At 40.5% G+C, this 20286-nt stretch overlaps 3 protein-coding genes across 3 annotated transcripts; all 3 read right to left on the reverse strand.

Annotated features, from left to right (window-relative positions):
• Window positions 1–14941: 14941 nt before the first annotated feature.
• LOC125265911 (histone H2B-like) lies at window positions 14942–16105 on the reverse strand. The gene has a single exon (XM_048186475.1). It carries the CDS (start codon window positions 16088–16090, stop codon window positions 15716–15718), a length of 375 nt encoding a protein of 124 aa, XP_048042432.1. The 5' UTR covers window positions 16091–16105; the 3' UTR covers window positions 14942–15715.
• Window positions 16106–17033: 928 nt separating this feature from the next.
• On the reverse strand, window positions 17034–17521 carry LOC125265916 (histone H4). The gene has a single exon (XM_048186480.1). It carries the CDS (start codon window positions 17484–17486, stop codon window positions 17175–17177), a length of 312 nt encoding a protein of 103 aa, XP_048042437.1. The 5' UTR covers window positions 17487–17521; the 3' UTR covers window positions 17034–17174.
• A 1638-nt stretch (window positions 17522–19159) lies between these two features.
• Window positions 19160–19613, reverse strand: LOC125264199 (histone H2A-like). The gene has a single exon (XM_048183403.1). The coding sequence runs from the start codon at window positions 19567–19569 to the stop codon at window positions 19183–19185; it is 387 nt and encodes a 128-aa protein (XP_048039360.1). The 5' UTR covers window positions 19570–19613; the 3' UTR covers window positions 19160–19182.
• Window positions 19614–20286: the final 673 nt, after the last annotated feature.

Raw genomic sequence — 20286 nt, forward strand, 5'->3', positions numbered from 1 at the left:
AACAATATGCAGTTCAGATGCTTACCTGCAGATTCATATTTCCAATTGTTTCCAGTTCAGTAATCTATGACACGTTTAACAGGCATGTTGGAGCAGGTTGAAATTAAACTTAAATTAAAACCCCACTAAAAAGCAGGTTGACAATCTGTCAATATATATTCATGCACTTTCCATTTTCTTAATGAAAAACATGTTTGATGTATTTGCACACAGAAATTATTAATGTCTTTTAAGAACCAGTTTACTTCTTTTCCTGCAAAACGAAAGTTAACCGCACATGATTATAAGAAGTTGAAACTGACACTAAAACACCATCAAACTCTCAAAGAATCTCAGGCAGCTGAAATATTCTCATTCTGGTGCCTTTGGCTGACTGTAATTACAGGTTTCATTACATACCTCTCTCAGCAAACATGAATGTTTCTTACAAAAGATGCATTCAATACACAAAGTGTCACGTTCAGTTGTCTTTTCAGTTTTGTTTTCATGGACTTTCCATTTATATCTCATTGTTTCCTATGTTTCTCTTCGGTTGTCATGGTTTGTAGCAGGTGTTCATTGGTTGTCATGGTTACTCATTGTTTCATTGACTTCATTCATCTGTTCCTTGTTTAGGTCACTAGTTCTCTGTGTATATATTGCCCTCAGTCTAGAGCTTGTCTAGTGTTGTCTGTGCTTTGCACATGGTTTTATTTACTCTTAATAATAATAATAATAATAATAATAATAATAATACATTTTTGAAACGATTCGTCACTAGAGCTGGGATCCATTTGCATGCTTTTATTAAAAGTGAGCGTGGTCGTACAGGCAGGGTCAAAACAGGAACAACCAGGAACAGCAAGGGACAGGCAGAGTCGTAGTCAGGATACAGGCCAAGATCAGGACAGGCAGATATCACTCACAGAACAGCAGACAAGGCAATGGTCAGGACAGGCAGCAATGGGTCGATAACGGGTAACAGGCAGGAACGGTAACAGACAGGCAGACAGGATAATAATAAACGCTCAGAATTGTGCATTTATTGTGCCACGGCAGGTCAAGTGGCTTGGGCAACCATGGTGAGACAGAGTCTGTAGATGACCACGGCGGGTCAGAGTCCATAAACGGCCATAGTGGGTTATAGTCCATGGGCGGCGCCTAACAGTTCGGAGGCCGTTGATGACAGTGGCTGGGCAGGGTCCCCACCCACAAGCTCCCCACCTCAGGTATATGGCCCCTCCCCAAAAAGTTCTTGGGGAATTCAATGGAGGCCGTGGCGGGTTCGTGGGCAAGGAGTTTGGGTGGCGCCGGCAGGGCAAGCAGCTTGGGCTCTGGAGCGGACTCAACGGCTGGAACGACCCCTACGTCCACAGACACAGAGGGGGCGGCCATCTTGCCTGTGGGCACTGGCAAAGTGGCCATCTTGTCCATCGCATCCAGAGAGCTTGAGTGCGCTGCAACAGGTGAACTTGAGAGCGAAGCGGCCGACTGGCCTGAGAGCGAAGCTGCCGGCTGGCTTGAGAGCGAAGCTGCCGGCTGGCTTGAGAGCGAAGCGCCCGACTGGCTTGAGAGCGAAGCTGCCGGCTGGCTTGAGAGCGAAGCGGCCGACTGGCTTGAGAGCGAAGCTGCCGACTGGCTTGAGAGCGAAGCTGCCGACTGGCTTGAGAGCGAAGCGGCCGACTGGCTTGAGAGCGAAGCGACCGACTGGCTTGAGAGCGAAGCTGCCGACTGGCTTGAGAGCGAAGCTGCCGACTGGCTTGAGAGCGAAGCGGCCGACTGGCTTGAGAGCGAAGCGACCGACTGGCTTGAGAGCGAAGCGACCGACTGGCTTGAGAGCGAAGCTGCCGACTGGCTTGAGAGCGAAGCGGCCGACTGGCTTGAGAGCGAAGCGACCGACTGGCTTGAGAGCGAAGCTGCCGACTGGCTTGAGAGCGAAGCTGCCGACTGGCTTGAGAGCGAAGCGGCCGGCAGAGGCTTAGGAATGCCAACCGCCACGCTGATGTCAGCGGTGGATCAGCCACACTGGAACGCAACCCTCTCCACTCCCAGACAGATCCAGAGACGTGACGTGACTCTGGAAGTTTAACTTGGACTTGGCTTGGCTCACGAAGATCAACGGTGACTTGACTTGGCTCTGAAAGATCAGCGCTGACTTGACTTGGTGTTGTTATGATGGTAGCCGCCATCTTGTGTATGTCCTTTGGCGCGGTGGCCATTATGTGATTCAGCGAGGTGTCGTGTTGTGACAAAATCCTGTTTAGGAAATACTGTGTCCATAACGGAACCTTTTCAGAAGAGTTTTCAGTTTGTTCTTTCTTTTCTGAAACTCTTTTCTGAAACTCACCCACAGTAAAGGGAGATCCACTCAGTAGCAGAGCCAGCTCTGTATACTGTTCTAAAGTCCCATTTGGCTCATTTATTGGCATGATAGAACTGAGCGGTTCAGACAGTCCCCTGCGAAAGAATATCATAAGACATACCTCATCAAAGCATGTTAACGGTGCCAGTTCAATAAAGTCCACGACATAATCTTCAATGGATCTGTCTCCTTGACGGAGACCTATTAACTGGGCGGATGGATTCATATTGGAGGTGACAGATACACTCACGAAAGCTGTTGTCGAAGTCTTCTGTAACAACTCTGCCTGTTCCTCACTGTTTCTGTTTGTTCCTGTTTTGACCCTGCCTGTACGACCACGCTCACTTTTAATAAAAGCTCTGCATTTGGATCCCTATCTGAGTCTCCCATCGTTACAATTTTATTTGTATTAAATTTAGCACAGGAATAATAACAACACTAACAACAATACAATAAAAACAAAAATAACAGTAGTAGACTCAATTACTATAGGCAGCTTTAAAAATAAAGGTTTTGAAAATCAATACATGCCTGTATGACAAGCGAATGCAATTTATAAAGAACCAGAGGAATATGCTGATGAGCAGTTGTAAGAATTCTGAATATATTCAATAATCAGGTCATGACACAAAAAAAGCCATGAATAAGCCTTTCTGCACCAGAGAGGGATAGAGAAGGTCGAAGTCTGGCAATAATGAATGCAGCTTTCCAGAGCATTTTAATATGGGCACCGGATGTCATCGAGATGATGCAGACACAGAATCAGAGTCTGTGAACAAACTGAGATTATTAAATGTATGCAAAGCCATCAGCATACCAACAAGTAAAAGCTCAGTTTTCAACTCATTGAGTTTAAGAAAGATATCTTTCATCCATGCTTTAATTTTATCCAAACACGTAGTTAAAGCTGTGATAGCGAGATTAGGATCAGGGTGTGTGCTGACATAAATATGAGCATCTTCAGCATAACAATGAAACCCAGACCGTACTTCTGATATATATATATATATATAGGGGAGAGTGGGGTAAAGTGAGACACTTTTTACATTTGCTCCCCTCTAAGCGAGCTAAAATGATATATCAGTAAAATTTACACATTTCCCATTAATTCAGGATGTTTCCTAGCCATAGAAATTATCAGAATGTATTCAGGACGAAGGTCAGTGAAAATATGATTGTTTTTAAAAAAGTCATCTTGTGTCTCACTTTACCCCAGCTTAGGGGTAAACTGAGACAGACCAGAGAAATCAAGGGGGTAAACTGATCCACTTACTTTTTCCACTCTGAAACTACCATAACAACACATGTTGTAACAGTTAGAATCCTGACAGCTAGCTTGACAACCACACATTCCAGAACTAATGTCAGACTAGTAACAGAATCATGGGGACTGGTCAATTAAGCAATTTTTTTTTCTAAACACTTGAAAGTAACTCTGAACAAAATCAAATACAACATAATATAATTCAAAATATTTTAATTAACATTCAAATGACAGATAGAACCAGTTAGATTAGAACACAATCTGGGGGTCAGAACACAGGACCCTTAGGGTGCGTTCACACTTGTCATGTTTTGTTCGATTAAAACAAACCCTGGTGCGATTGCTCAGTTAGTGCGGTTTATTTGAACATATGTGAACGCTGTCCTAAAAAGAGACCCTAAAAAGGACAGAATCCTCACGCATGTCGTTTTGTCTTGTCATAGTTGCGAGTTTGCCCATCACAGGCATCAGACGCATGTCTCGTTTGTGTGTGTGACGGATGGATTCTCACCGCTGTTTTGACAACTTTACACATGTTATAAGCTCTTCACGAGTTCCCAGCTGGCCAAAATACCATCACACGCAGGCTATGCGCTGCTATGCACACACAACGAGCGCATTTACCTCAGCACACAGCATTGTTTGGGATTTTTGTTAAGTTCCGTCTCAAAATAGGCAATACGTCATAAAATCTGACCAATCACATTGTGAATGTATCCCTATGCCTCAAGGTTCGGTATCTTTTGGTTCGGTGATAAAATTGCCAATCTGAACGCTAATTGGACCAGGACTAAATGTTTTTTCTTCCTCTTTGGTCCGGACCAAATATAACCAAACGAACCAAACTACAAGTGTGAACGCACCCTTAGAGCCAGCTAGTGTCTGGAGGTCAGAGCAAAGCACAATCAGAACCAGCTAGAACAGCCTGGGACTCAGAACACAGGACTAGATCCATCTGTATTAGAACATCAGCCTACTGTCATCCTCTACAACTAGGCCTACTCTACATTCCAGCCCTGAAGGTTACAGGGAAAGATGAGGAGTTGCTCTCTCCATCTCTCCAGGCCTTTTAGGTTGAGGCAGCTTCTTTACCACAACATGTGCCACATGATTCTCCTCGAGGGTTTTTTTGCCCCAGGTTGTCTTTCCTGGTGTTTTGCCTTGGCATGATGGCTTTTCTACAATGTTTATGACATTAAAAATAAAACACATGTAATGTAATATTACATTAAAATATTTTTAAGACTAAATTTAACTTGTGCCTCATGTCTCACTTTACCCCAAAGCATTTGTCTCACTTTACCCCACCACTACATTTTAGAAAAAAATGATCTCTCTTAGCAATTCAGGCTAATCTTCAGCTAGCATCATCACATGGTTTTATATGTTGATAGTTCATTAACATGTATGATATAAGTTTTTCTACCTGAATCATTTTGCTTTGGCACAACAGTTGATTAAGTTGACCGCAAGAAAATGTACTTTTACATGCAAAAAAAATATTTTTGTGAAAAAAACATGCTTAGCACAGCACCATGAGGTCCTCTCCTTCATGGCCAAGGGGAAATGTGAGGGGCTTGAAAACATAATTGTCACATAACCACAAATGTGTTCCGTTGCCGAGATACAGGGGGTGTCTCACATTACCCGATGTCTCACATTACCCCACTCTCCCCTATATATATATATATATATATATATATATATATAAACAGCCCTCGCTAAAACCAGTTAAAAACATTAGAAGTAACAAACTTTAGAAGTAAAATAACAGTAAAAAAGAGTTTCAGAAAAGAAAGAACAAACTGAAAACTCTTCTGAAAAGGTTCCGTTATGGACACAGTATTTCCTAAACAGGATTTTGTCACAAGTCTCTTTGACTAAAGACACCCCAATAGAGGTGTGCGATACCGCTAGATTTGGTATCGATCCGATACCAAGTAAATACAGGGCCAGTATCGCCGATACCGATACCAATACCGATACTTTTTAATAATTAAGGTGCAGTCCCGGCGCCAGGACATTTTAACAGGGGGGGCTATCCCTTCTGCTCGGGGGGGCACATAGCGTGAGTGTCAGTGGGCGTTTGGTATCGATATAATTTAATTTTGCCTATAAAACAAAGTGATTAGTATTACTAATTATGTCACTATTCGCAAAGAAGAAAAATGTATTATAATTTTGCACTGGCCCGATGCACATCAGAACTGGTTCAAACTTTACACAAACATTTTTTTAAAAGTCAGGATTAAAATAAGATGACGTTATAAACAAACATTATAAACGCATTCTATAATAAATAAAATAACACCAACCTGCTAGAACAGCTGGAGTCTGCGGCGCTTACTCTCGTTGAACCTTCTCAGTAGAGCATCTTTCCATTCATCCCGAAATTTTCTTGTCAAGTCTCTTTCAAATGCCAGTTGCACTAAATGTGCCTTTCGCTGATGTAGCATGCTCCTTCGATTGTCCGTGAACACATTTTTCAGAGTAGAAAATGAGTTTTCACATGTAGCTGTAGAAGCTCCAAATGTCAGTGCACATTTCATTGCAGCGAGTACACTCGGCATAGCTTCAAGTGTGGTATGATGCTCCTGAAGTATTTGTTTAAGTGTTAATTTCTCACCACTAGAAATCGATCTAGCCAGTACTTTACGCAGGAATTGACGGGCCACAACAAATTCTGAATGAATCACTTCCAAATTAGTTAAGTTCATAATATCTTGTACGAGTTGCGCATCCAAGAAAGTGCTGTCATACTGTGGATCAAAAGCTGAAAGAGCTTCAATTAACTTGCTATTTCTTTCTCCGAAACGCTCCGAGATTTCTGCAAGCACTGCATCCAAAGTACTGTAGTGTAATCGTCTGAGCTCTTCTTGATTTCCCAAATCATCTTGAGATTGGCCAATGCTTTCCTCCAGCAGATAATCTTGAAGGCCTTTGTTGATGGTGCGCTTTCGTTTGGGGGTTCTTGGCATTTCAGTGTCATCAGCCTTCTCCCACAGCTCTAAGAATTCAGATTCACTGCGCAAATTCGTAAGGCATTCCGAAGCACATGTAACTAATTTGACAGCACTTAGAAGGTCCATGTCCTCTGACTGCATCAGTTTGTTTGGAGCATCAAGCAGCTGTAGAATCTTATACACCATGTGGGCAATGAACTTGAAGCTCGTCTCTGATACTTCCCTAATCAGGCCAGCTGCTTCCATGCGCACCTCCGTCTCGTATCTGCGGTTTCCATTGATCACGGCTAACAACTCAGTGATGTCTTGAAAAGAATTCAGAATTGTTTTGACCGTTTGAAGATGCCCTGTCCATCGCTGTTCAAGTAATCTCTTAAGTTGCTGCCTTCCGTACAAGACGGCAACGGTTGGCTTCTTTATGAATTTATAAAGCAAATTACACACATTAAAGAAGTCTTCAACCGCAGGCTCTGTGGATATTGCATGCACTACCACAAGATGGAGCTGATGATTGAAGCAATGCACGTACGGAATCACTCTTCCTAATTTGTCCTGCAAAATTTTCTGTACTCCTCCATTTTTTCCGGACATGAGAGAGGCCCCGTCATACACCTGGCTCAATATTTTAGAAGTACTGAGCCCATTCTTTTCAAGCTCTGTAATTATTGTGTTGGTCAGGGTCAGGGCATCCCCTTTTTCAGTTGTTGTCATGGAAAGAAGTCGCTCTGTGACTTGATAATTGTCCTTAACAAAGCGAACGATTATGGAAATATTTTCCATTCCAGTTGGGTCACGTGTGCCATCTACTTTGATTGTGTGCCAGGAGTCTGCAACTTCTCTAACTATTTCTTCAGTCACCAGACTGCTCATGTTTGCAATGACGTCATTTTGAATTTCGTGAGAACTGTATGTTGCATTGCGTGGTATTGTCTTCATAACACTCCTTAACTCTGGGTCTTTTCGGAGGGTATATTCGAATAATGAAAGGAAAAGTCCACTTCCATCCTCTGTTAGACTATCAAAAGCATCTGTGCTTCCCCTTAGTGGCAAATGATTCACAACAAGAAATTCAATCATGTCCACTACAGATGAGAGGTAGTAACGATTCCTAGCTAATTGGTTACTGTTAACCATAGTGGAAATTTCAAGTCCACTTTCAGCCCGTTTTTCTCTGTCTTTCCAGAGTGCCATACTTGTAATGTGTTCTTTTGACGCTCCATGTTTGTTAAGGCCTTTTCCCGTCTCTACAGCGTGCTTCCAATCACTGAAGCCCCTTACAGTGAAAGCGGAGTCTGATGGAGAAATTAAGTATTTCCTGCATGGAAAACAAAATGCAGCATCTGCTTCCACGGAGTATTCCAACTACTCCCGTGACGTATACCATGACGCAACAAATGATCGATGCTGGTTGTAGCAAAGGCGAAGAGGAAAACGTTTTAACTTAACCTGATTCGGTTTATCCTCACCAAGGTCGAGAGGCACTCTTGGCAGTCCAGACGTGCATGAGCTGGAGCATGAGGGCAGAGGATCAATCGATGTTGGTGTCTTGTCGACTGGCGTGTCTACCGAGTTGCTGTTGGATGCTTGCAATTGTACAATTGCATCTGGCAAACTATGGGACCGATTTGTCATATATTTCCGTATATCCATTTTTATACTGCCTTATAGTAATCTATCTAACATTAGCCATCATAGAGACAGAGCGCAACGCGTCATAGTCTGAAGACCACGCCCACCGGGGGGGAAAACAAACCAACAGTCCTCATTGACTTTGCATTGCGTGAGGCTGCCTCCTTGTCTTTTCTGGCTTATAACAAAAAACAGAACAATGCCTAAAAGCTGGTGTGTGACAAGGTGCACAGCTAACAAGCTAAAAAACCCAGAAATAAGTTTTTATAAGCTGTCGATACCAAAAAATGAATGTTTAAGGACATAAAAGTGGATACAGGCAGTGAGACAGAGCGCAAATGGTCATAATTACTTTAAGAAATACACTGGAGGGGGTCGTAATCGGCGACAACATATGCTAAACAAACCAACAAAAACAAACCATTCATTATTTTTTACCATGTCAAAGAATTATTTCACCTGTCGCCGATTACGTTCCGCTCTAATGCATTTCTTATAGTAATATGACCCGTTGCTCTCTGTCTGACTGCCTGTATCCACTTTTATGTCCTTAAACATTCGTTTTTGGGGACGACAGCTTATAAAAACTTATTTCTGGGTTTTTTAAGTTTGTTAGCTGTACACCTTGCCACACAGCAGCTTTTAGACATTGTTCTGTTTTTTGTAATAAGCCAGAAAAGACAAGGAGGCAGCCTCACGCAATACAAACTCAATGGAGACGGTTGGATTGTTTTCCCCCCCGGTGGGCGTGGCTTTCAGATTAACATAAATGCGCTCTGTCTCTATTGATGAATCACTCGCAATTGTAAGAAGCTCCCTGATAGGCTAGCGTTACTAGGAGACAAATCTCCGCCTACTATCAGTCCGACGGTTATGCCAGATTTTTGCCTGATATTTTTTTAGTGGTTATGGTTGAATTAAAACTCGATTCAATGTAAAATTTGTAACGTGTTGTTTTTATTTTTATTTATAATTGAAATTACACCACATTTTATGTCACATTGTACAATTTAATTACGTTTTTACGTTCTCTTCTGCCAGGCTTGGGAAAGGGGGGGGCTTGAGATCATCGCAGGGTGGGCTAAGCCCCCCCCAAGCCCCCCCTTGACGCCGGGCCTGTTAAGGTGGATGGATATTCTCTGCCAAACTGAAATGCCTCTGGCAGTGACTTCTGCCTCTGAGTCGCGGGTCTGTCGGGGCCAGGGGGTGGGGTAGGGGGATTTTTCTCCTCCTCTCTCCGTTTCTGCAGCTCTGCATTTTCTGGTCCGTGATTTTTCATATGTTTGTACAAATTAGTTGTATTGCCACTGTATTTTAAAGACTTTTTACAAATGGTACAAGTCGCTGTTGTCTCATTTTCGGCCTGAAAATACAGCCATACAACGCTCCTCTTTCTCTCTGCTGCCATTCTCCGCCTCTGACTGACTGCTGTTAGAAATGCGCGGCTGAGCGGCGCGCGCGCCTGACTGCTGGTGGTAGCGCTAGTGGTGAGTCACGTGACGGTACAACACAGGAGAGGGGGAGGAGAGCAGTGTCGAGCACGAGCAGCACTCTTGAGAGCTTGCTCTGCTCTGTGACAGCAGCAGCATTTTGACAAACACGGCCAGGTCGCAAAACGAGAGAAACTGAAACTTAAGTATCGATATTTTCACGTTGGTATCGATATATTAGTATCGATCTGCCCACCTCTACACCCCAACATTACAGCACTGAAAATCACCAACAATACTGTGCTTAAAATATAAATCTAATTATTACATTTATTGCTGAATCAATTCAATGGATCCTTGCTGAAAGAATATATCTGTTTCTTTTAAAAGAGAATTATACTGACCCCAAACATAGTGTGAATATAATAATAGACCTAATTATAATAAACAGAATAATAATCAACATTAATATTCAGGGAAGAAAATTATACTACATTTTATTTTATTTGAAGTGGGTCATAAGGCATCTAGATAATGGGTAGGGGGTATAAATATCTTACAATATCTTAAAATAGTTCTAATAAGATTATATTGGGGAATAAACAGTGGCTTTAGTCAGTACATGTATTTTGGAAACACTTCATATTGAAATTTAATTTGTTAACATTAGTTAACATGAACTAACAATGAATAATAATTCTACAGCACGTATTAATCTTAGTTAATCACAATATTTCCTAACAATTTTTTTTAAGAATCAAATTTGAATCTGCTAACATTAGTTAATGCACTGTGAACTAAAACCTGAAAATTTTTATTAACTAACTTTAACAACGGTTAATAAATGCTGTAAAAACATACAGCTCATTGTTAGTTTGTTAGTAAATGCATTAACAAATGAGACCTTATTGTAAAGTGATATCGATATTTAAAAAAAAAAAACTCACTTTACAACTTAAACTATTTTATAAACTCTGTAAATATTTGTTGCAGAAAGCCAAACACTTTTATCAGTTAACAATTTCAGGTTGATTCAGAGATATTTCTTTTCAAACGGATGGATATTGAGTTGGGTAAATATCAATATCTAAATTCTCACCATGGCAGAAAAGGAAATACTGTATAACTACACTCAAAAAAATAACTTGTTGGTCTAACTTAATTCAATTATGACACCTATTTCCACACATTTGTGGAACTTAAGCTATTTGAACTTAAGCTAGGTTAATTGTACTGATGAGTAAAATTCATCCTAATTGAATGAGATCACACCAGTTTCATTTGACATATTCTGTGAATGTTTCCTGAACATAATTCACTCTAGTTGATCCAACCAGTGCTATTGCAATTCAGACTGGTGCCCTTGTGCAGAGTTGCTCAAGTTTTCTGTGAAACATTTGTAGCACGCATGTAATGATCAGATAAAGAACTTCTCATCACTGGCTTTAGCACAATTAAAGCTTGTTGAGACCAACATAGATTTAGTTCATGTAGTCACCCATAGCCTAACCACAAGGTCTACACTTCAGCATAATGGTTAACCTCATAAAAATCGACATAACATAAACTCTTTTAAATTTAACTGAATATAACTGAACATCAAACTTTAAAAGGTATTTCCCTTTCCTAAAAAACACATTAAACAGCACTTAAGTTCAACATTTACTGTCCCGATCTACCCTTACGCAAAGCATGCTGGGAACTAGAAATCCACTGCCCAGTTTCAATCAATGCAACATAAATGATTTGTGTAGTCTCAACACAAATGGTTTAGGTTAACCTAACACTTTGCAAATTTAATTTCATTTAACATAATACAATTGAGTGCAAATGCCAATTAAGTAAAAAACTAAAGATTTGGTTCAGCTTATTTTATTTAAATAAACTGAGCAAGCAGCTAGAATCATTTTTTTGAGTGTATTATTTGCTACAATCATGAAAATCTGTTCTGAATTTATTGAAAACAATGATGGTACTTAAACTATAGGGTGATATCAGGTAAAATCGGCAATTTAAGGTTTGGGGGTCCCAGCCCCTCTGGAATTTAGAGCCAATGACTGCAAAGGATTTCAAACTGTTGTCATAACTGTGCTTGCAAGTAACAGGTGATTTGATTGGTTTATGGTTGCTATGGTGGGCGGGGCAATAATTCAAATCAAGACTGCACCAGAAAGCTGCATGGTAAGTAGCCTGGCATAGCAAATCTAACTAAACTATTATAAGGATGATAAATCTTTAAAAAAAAACAAACATGCACATAAAAAAACCTATGCATAATATCTGTCTTGATGGCATCCATCAGAAATAATGCTGTTAGTTTGGTATATGAACATATTTTTTGGAAAAGTGATGTTTTTCTTGCCAGCCCAATTTACCTTAACCCACTGAGGTAAAATGGGCACATGGTTTCAGCTAAAATGGGCCATCCTCTGTGTCACTCATAAAAACTGAGGATTATCATAAAAACATGCACATCTGTGTGTATGCGTGTTTTTGTGACATATCAGGACACAAATGTATATAATGACATGGGTATGACATAGGTATTACAAAAAAAAAAAAACAGACTTATGAGGACATTACAGCACTTTTCAAAAGGCTTATAAATCACACAGAATGAGTTATTGTGAGAAAGTAAAAATGTGCACAGTTTCCTGTGATGGGTAGGGTTAGGGGTAGTGTAGGGGGATAGAAAATACATTTTGTACAGTATAAAAACCATTACGCCTATGGAATGACCCACAATTCACAAAAACAAACCTGTGTGTGTGAGGGTGTGTCTGTGTGTGTGTGTGTACACACACACACACACATACACACATACACACTCACACACCGACCGACACACACACACGCACACACACACACACTCACCACGACCCCCCCTCCCATAATAATGGTGGTGGATATTTTATTTACAGTGAATATGGCAAACGAAAAGGAAGTGAGAATTGAGGTGAGAGGGAGAAGGAAAGAGAGAGGAAGTGATAGGAAGGATGAGAGAGAAGACAAGCAGAGGAGACAGGAAATGAGAGAACAGGTGAGGAGAAAGAAATGCAGAAGAAATGAGAAGAGACAGAAGGAGAGAAAAGAGAGGAGGAGCAAGGACCAGAGAGGAGAGGATACAAAAAGAAAACAGGGAGGAAAAGGAAGGCCAAACAACTACAATCTGTGGAAAGAGGAGAGGATGAAAGGGGCTTAGATGAATACAGGGAGGTGAAGAGAGGAATTACAGTGAGTGTGCTCCTCTTATCACGAGCATGGGGTGTGCCACGATCCACACTGCAAAGACGCATCAGTGGAAAGGTGACTGGCAGTAAACATGCGTCGGGGCGGAAGCCCTACCTTCCAGAGGATGCGGAAAGGGAGCTTGTTGCCACCCTCAAGACCTTGGCGCAGAGGGGGTTTCCCTTCACAAAACGTGATGTCCAGCAAGTGGCCTTTGATTTTGCAGCCAAGAACAACATATCTGGTTTTTCCAAGACAGCAGGGAGGGCCGGATATTACTGGTTTCAGAACTTTCTAAAGCGCAATCACCCATTATACATGAGGATTCACGCCTCCTCGCATACTGTGTTTCTTGACCAAAAGTGTCTTAGAAAATTTAAATCTCTCTATTGTTTTATATGAAGGAGTAGGCAGCATAATTTTTACTTCATTCTGAAGCAAAAACTCTAGTCTACAACCTCCAATACCCAGAATCCTTGTGAACACAGATTTAATATACTTTTTTTGGCCTTATTTCAGTGACTTAAGTTTTTTGTTTTTTCAATAACCACGCATAAACATTATTCCTTCAAAAACACAAACATGTACATACATGTTCCTCACATATTATTGTAGCCTAGTTTGTGCTGAATACAGTGTAATGACACTTTTGTCATTAATATGTTTATGAACAACTGAAAAAAGCACAAATGTCAGGGCATGTCAAAACTTCTCCAGGCCCCAAATCAGCCTCAGACTCCAGATGGTTAAGCAGCAACATGATATTGACAACCAACGATTGTCAATTTACAACATTTTTCACAGTCGATCAAAATAGGCAAGTATTGTTTTAATGACATATTTACTTGTGAATGTCCAATGTAGTGTGATTAACAAGGCTATTGAATACGGATGTCCGAATGTGCGAATATAAAACCAACTTTACCCAAGTTGCTACCTGTGGAACCACTGTACATTTTCCCAGAGGATGAGAAGGTGGTGTTTGAAGAGGTTGTGTTGGAGGAAGTTCCGGAGGAAGATAATGACCTCTTCAATCAGTTCACACCACAGGAAGAAATCCTCTCCCAGGATGAGAGACCTTCCACAGTAAGTGATATTTTATACTACTTTCAAACTTAGGCTACATGACATGTTACACATGCATGCTTACACAAACATACACATGCACATTCATGCACGCACACACACACACACACACACACACACACAATTTAGTCCCTAATCATATAAAATGTACACCAAAAAATTATCCTATTTTTTTGCATTAACATAGGCTCTTTTTGTTATTTTCTTTCTGTTCAGTCTGTGAGATCGGTCACATTTACTGACTTGATCTCAGTGCCGCAAAGGGAGAGGGCCATCAGAAAGAGAATGAAGCCACCATCATATAACCTCAAAAGTGAGCAACACATTGAATATATTAAAACAAAAACGTCATCCAGCAAGCAAGCCAGCAAGTACCTGGGCAGCAAGCAACCAAAAGGGAAAAAAAGGCAGGACAGGAGAAGCAAATCACCTTGCAAAATCTGCAACACCCACTATGGTGACCCAAATGACCCCAAGGCTACTGAGGAATGGGTGAAATGTGTTCCATGCTCTGCCTGGTTTCATGAGAGCTGTGGTGAAGAGAGTGTATCTGTGATGACGATGGTTTCATTTGCAAAGACTGTGTTTAAAAAACGTTTTCATCACACACATGCACTAGTAATATCAGTTCTCAATTTTAAATGTGAATTTTTGTAATTTCCACATTTTGTTCTAAATGTTGTACACACACACACACACACACACACACACACACGCCACTGACATCAGTTCACTGATCCATGCTGTTCCAAAATGGACTTTTTTAATTGCAGATTTAAATGTGTGTTTGTACCCAAAATGTGTTTTTTTTTTTTTAATGGCACATATGAATATGTTTGTTTAATGCAGTTTAAATGTTATGTGGCTGTATAAGCAGTTGTGTTTTAAAATTAAAATTGATAAATTGCTGTTTCCCTTTGCAGTTTGACTTGCCCGTTTTACCTGAAACTGCTCATGCAAAGAAAGTTGGCACAGCTGATGTTTCAAGAATTGTAGGGCCTTAAATAATTACATTTTATTACATAATTTTAACACAAAATTATCAAAAACAGTCATTATTAATCATAAAAACATGGAAAAGGTATATATGGTATTGTATTGTACACTTCATTTTCATATTTATTTTGGAACATTTGTAGTTATTGCCTGAAACAAGATTTGAATCTACAGCTACAGGAACAAAAATATATAATAAAATACTTGATTGGTATAGTTATTGTTTCACTGATTAAAAACATTTTAATATTAATAGCAGCAATTAGGTTTTGTAAAGCTTTTAATTTTATAAAAGCAGCCCAAAAGATAAGTTAAAAAAAAAAATAAAGAGCTTGCTTTTATGGTAGTTTTAGGCGGTGCAAATTTAAATACAACTTTACACAAAAGTTAGGCTCTTTTTCTACATTAAAGTAATATTAAGCAACTGATTAGAACGGTTTGCAAATTTACTTAGTTCACTGTATTGATATATATATATATATATATATACACACACAAATATACATACATATATACACACACACACACAGAGAGTTAACAATTGAAATGGATCAAAGCCTTTTTTAGGACTGCTTAGTTCCTAGAAAAAAAAATTTTTTTTTTTTATAGATACACTTCAAAAATGCTAACTACTACATATAAACGTGCATAACTAAAAGCCAATTATTTTACGTTCCAACTACAAAAAACAAGAGCCCACTACAATTAAAATCTCTTTTGTGTGAGTATATGGGTGGCTCTTAAAAGAGCCTTTGGGTGTGTGGGAGTCTCGGGGACTCTACTTGGAGCTGGTGTACTTGGTGACGGCCTTGGTGCCCTCAGACACGGCGTGTTTGGCCAGCTCACCGGGCAGCAGCAGACGCACGGCGGTCTGGATCTCTCTCGACGTGATGGTGGAGCGCTTGTTGTAGTGAGCGAGACGAGACGCCTCACCGGCGATGCGCTCGAAGATGTCGTTGACGAAAGAGTTCATGATGCCCATCGCCTTGGAGGAGATGCCGGTGTCAGGATGAACCTGCTTCAGCACTTTGTACACGTAGATGGCGTAGCTCTCCTTCCTGGACTTTCTGCGCTTCTTTCCTCCCTTACCGGCGGTCTTCGTGACGGCCTTCTTGGAGCCTTTCTTAGGCGCGGACTTGGCTGGTTCAGGCATGATGCTGAATGATCGCAGAACTGACGAATCAATGTGACTCACGAGCGACACAGAGGCTTTTATTCTCTACCATATGCTAATTTACACAGAGAGACGGGGTCACCTGATTGCCTGTTTTCATAGGCCACACCCATAAACTCGTGTTTCACTGGACAACTCAAAGCATCACGCGCTGAATTAGGGCCAATCACAGGCTGTTAAATGATAGCCCCGCCTACCACCAACAGTTTGAGCGACACCCCTCCCCCCAGTTTCCTTTGTTTCATTTCCCGCTCTTTATTTTCGTTTTAATCGGATTGTAAAAAGACACAATTTGAAAACTCCATATAGATTGAGAGAATCTGAATAAATAATAAGATCCATTTTAAATGAGTTTTTATACGAAACAGTTTCTCCTAAACAAAAGCCCCTTTGCCGCTCATATTTTAATCAAAATCAAAGTCTATAAGGAATAAATAATGTAACAAAAGTTAGACCCGGTTTCACAGACGAGTCTTAAACCAAGTATCAAACTAAAATGCATGTTTGATCTGATTTAACTAAAGAAACTTGTGCTGTCCTGTCTTAAAATATGTCAATGTAATTGTTTTGTCTCAGCAGTAATGTTTGTTTTTTTATCCAAAGCACATTTAAGATTCTTAAACGTCCAAGTTGGGTTCAGATTATCAATTTTCAGATATAATTCCCAATTAAATTATAACTTTCTCACAATGCTAAACTATTAAAAAGACAATATGATCTTGTACAAGACTTCCGCGTTATCATCAATTATGCAGAAAAATAATTATAACTTAAGTAACATTAAGACATGCAACACAAACATTAATGTAATATTGACTCTTTGTGAGTGTGTGACTCTTAAAGAGAAATAACTCAGTTTTAAATGCAATTATACTCATAAGGTTAAACTATTAAAAAGCCTCCATTTTCTTTTAGCCATTTCTCATGTTTACTCAGAAGTGTTTTATTGTTCGTGTCTGAATAACACATGAATCAATATGATCTGATCAGCTCTTTGTGTGTCAGAGTGTGTGGCTCTTAAAAGAGCCGTTGGGTTTGTGTAGTTTCTCCTGGTTTCAGGTGTTTATCCTCCGAAGCCGTACAAGGTTCGTCCCTGTCGCTTCAGCGCGTACACAACATCCATGGCGGTGACGGTCTTTCTCTTGGCGTGCTCGGTGTAGGTGACGGCATCGCGGATAACGTTCTCCAGAAACACCTTCAACACACCGCGGGTCTCCTCGTAGATCAGCCCGGAGATGCGCTTGACGCCGCCGCGGCGAGCCAGACGACGAATGGCGGGTTTGGTGATTCCCTGGATGTTATCGCGCAGAACTTTACGGTGACGCTTCGCGCCTCCTTTCCCGAGCCCTTTCCCGCCTTTGCCTCTTCCAGACATGATCCCTGAACTCTATCAGACGATGATGACGAATAAATGATAATTCAACCTTACAAGGAGGACTTTTACACTTGCTTACAGGACCTGACAGAAACCAGTCTCGAGTCACATGGCGCAACACGCCCCGCCCTTCAATAGAGTTCAGTGTGATTTAACCCTAACACTGATCTGATGAGGCCTGTCCTTTGTTTAATGTTAAAAAAAAAATGAAGTTTTATAGATTAATTTGGAAGAGGATATTATAAGATCATCATATACAGAAACACTGAATGACGCTACCGTAGATGGACAGTTCAGTATATTTTTATTAGACATTTCAGATATATTTGCAGAATTTAAATGATTTCAAAAACTGTGGATAAGCTCGTTAAAAAGAGTTGGAAGTGTGTGTTTTTGGGCAGACTGAAGATGTAAAGAAGTGGCAAGTTGGTTAACTATAAAAAAAGAGTTTTTCACAATTGCTAAAACACTAAACCCTTTTTTCTGAACTAAATGCTCAAAGAGCTAAACCCATTTATTAAATAAATCACTCTTTCTTCAAAACCTCAAACAAGTTTACGCAGTTACACACCATTTAAAAATCTCTCGCACTATTTATGCAAAACTCTAAACATTCTCACTAAAACACATTTTGCACTGATACACTTGTGTTGCAAAATGATAAAGAACTGGCAAAAGTTAAAGGATTAATTCGCTTTGAAATGAAAATTAGCCCAAGCTTTACTCACCCTCAAGCCATCCTAGCTGTATATGACTTTCTTCTTTCTGATGAACACAATCAGAGAAATAATAATAATATCCTGACGCATCCGAGCTTTATGATGGCAGTCATAGTGATGAGTGAGTCTGAGCTGAAGAAAGTGTGTCCGTCCACATCCATCCATCATAAACGTACTCCACACGGCTCCGGGGGTTAATAAAGTCTTTCTGAGGTGAAGTAAAAAAAAAAAATCCATATTTAACAAGTTATGAAGTTAAATATCTAGCTTCCTCTAGACCGCCTTCCGTATTCAACGTACAAAGAAAATGTAAAACTCTTGCAGTTCAAAAAGCTTTTAAGTCCTGCGCCTTCCCTATTCAAGAAACAGCGTAACTGACGCGACGCCAGTTCCGTTCTTTTTTCTTTTTTTTCGTTCGTTGAATATGGAAGGCAGAAAGCTCTATAGACTCCAGACATCCCCTGAAGCTGATATGTATAGTTTTTTTATTTTGAATAACCTATTAATGTAACATTAAATACATAATCAGAGCTTGGTAGAGATAACTATATTTTAATATTAGGGTAGATGTGTTGGGGCGTGAATGATGATCTCTATCAGACACATTAGTGGTCTCAAACTCAGTTCCTGGAGCGCCACAGCTCAGTTTAGCTCCGACTGACTCCTGCTTGGAAGTTTCTAGTAATCCTGAAGACCTTGATTAGCTGATCAGGTGTGTTTGATTAGGGTTGGAGCAAAACTGTGCAGAGACCACTGCAATAGAGGATCATCTTGCGTTTATAACAAACATGCATATTTTTAAATTTGTAGTTGTGGATGCAGAGTAATCATATTTTTGATTTAGTTTAGTCACTTTTATAATTTCACCAACTGCAATTATGATGTTTGTAAATATTATCAAAGGAAAGCGCTCTCTATCAGATGAAATGAGTGGCTCTTAAAAGAGCCTTTGGGTTTAATGAGAGACTGGAGCTGGTTTATTTGGATTTGGCGGGCTTCTCGGTCTTCTTGGGCAGCAGCACGGCCTGGATGTTGGGCAGCACGCCGCCCTGAGCGATGGTCACTCCGCCCAGAAGTTTGTTCAGCTCCTCGTCATTGCGCACCGCCAGCTGCAGGTGACGGGGAATGATGCGGGTCTTCTTGTTGTCCCGAGCGGCGTTTCCAGCCAACTCCAGGATCTCAGCGGTCAGATACTCGAGCACAGCCGCCAGATAAACAGGAGCACCGGCACCGACGCGCTCTGCGTAGTTGCCTTTGCGGAGAAGCCTGTGAACACGACCGACGGGGAACTGCAGTCCTGCCCTGGAGGAGCGAGTCTTGGCTTTCGCTCTCGCTTTGCCGCCGGTTTTGCCTCTGCCGCTCATTCTGGAGTTCAGTTACTGTAACTTTATCAATAACAGGAAGAGAATGAAAACACAATCCTGCACACACAGTCTTTATAGGAGAGTGCCAGTCGCTCATTGGTTTAGAGTCTGTTTAGATTTCATCCAATCACTGAACTTCCCTCCAAAGCCCAACCCCCTTTCTGGCAAATATTAGATCGTTGCTTCTCAAATTTAAAGAGAAAACTGTGCTCTTATAAGATAAACAATGCAGAATTTGCGGAATGTTAATTATTTTAACAAAATAAGAGGAATCATAAAATTGCATTTTTAGCTAATTCACATAAGAGATCCTCACACAGTCCACAGAACAAAATAATAGCTTTATTTAATAATAATCAAGTCCCGCCCTACATTGTTTTCTCTATTGGAGAACTTCACTTTGTTATAGACCTTATTTTCCAGAGAAACATGCGCGCCGCCATCTTTAGAAAATTGTCTTTGAACTTCCGTTTTCGCGGTAGCCCTGTATATTTCTATGGCATCGCTGTTGAAGAATAATTAGCTGGTGAAGTGGATTTACGTGTTGTAGAGTTAACAAAAGTTATCATGAGCATTGTAATGTTTAAAGCGGGTGTCTTAACAAATGTCAGTAGAACGGGAAGATTTTAAAATGAGCAGTTCATTCATAAATACATAAGATCGCTGTGGAAATACAAGCCGGAAGTCAAAAGACAACGAGCGCAGCGCTGAAAAGGG

This window comes from Megalobrama amblycephala, linkage group LG3, assembly GCF_018812025.1.
Source record: "Megalobrama amblycephala isolate DHTTF-2021 linkage group LG3, ASM1881202v1, whole genome shotgun sequence".
Classification (NCBI taxonomy): domain Eukaryota; kingdom Metazoa; phylum Chordata; class Actinopteri; order Cypriniformes; family Xenocyprididae; genus Megalobrama; species Megalobrama amblycephala.

Bases quoted from the DNA above. Each gene is read 5' to 3' on its own strand.
- LOC125265911 (XM_048186475.1), bottom strand. From the start codon at position 16,090: ATGCCTGAACCAGCCAAGTCCGCGCCTAAGAAAGGCTCCAAGAAGGCC.
- LOC125265916 (XM_048186480.1), bottom strand. From the start codon at position 17,486: ATGTCTGGAAGAGGCAAAGGCGGGAAAGGGCTCGGGAAAGGAGGCGCG.
- LOC125264199 (XM_048183403.1), bottom strand. From the start codon at position 19,569: ATGAGCGGCAGAGGCAAAACCGGCGGCAAAGCGAGAGCGAAAGCCAAG.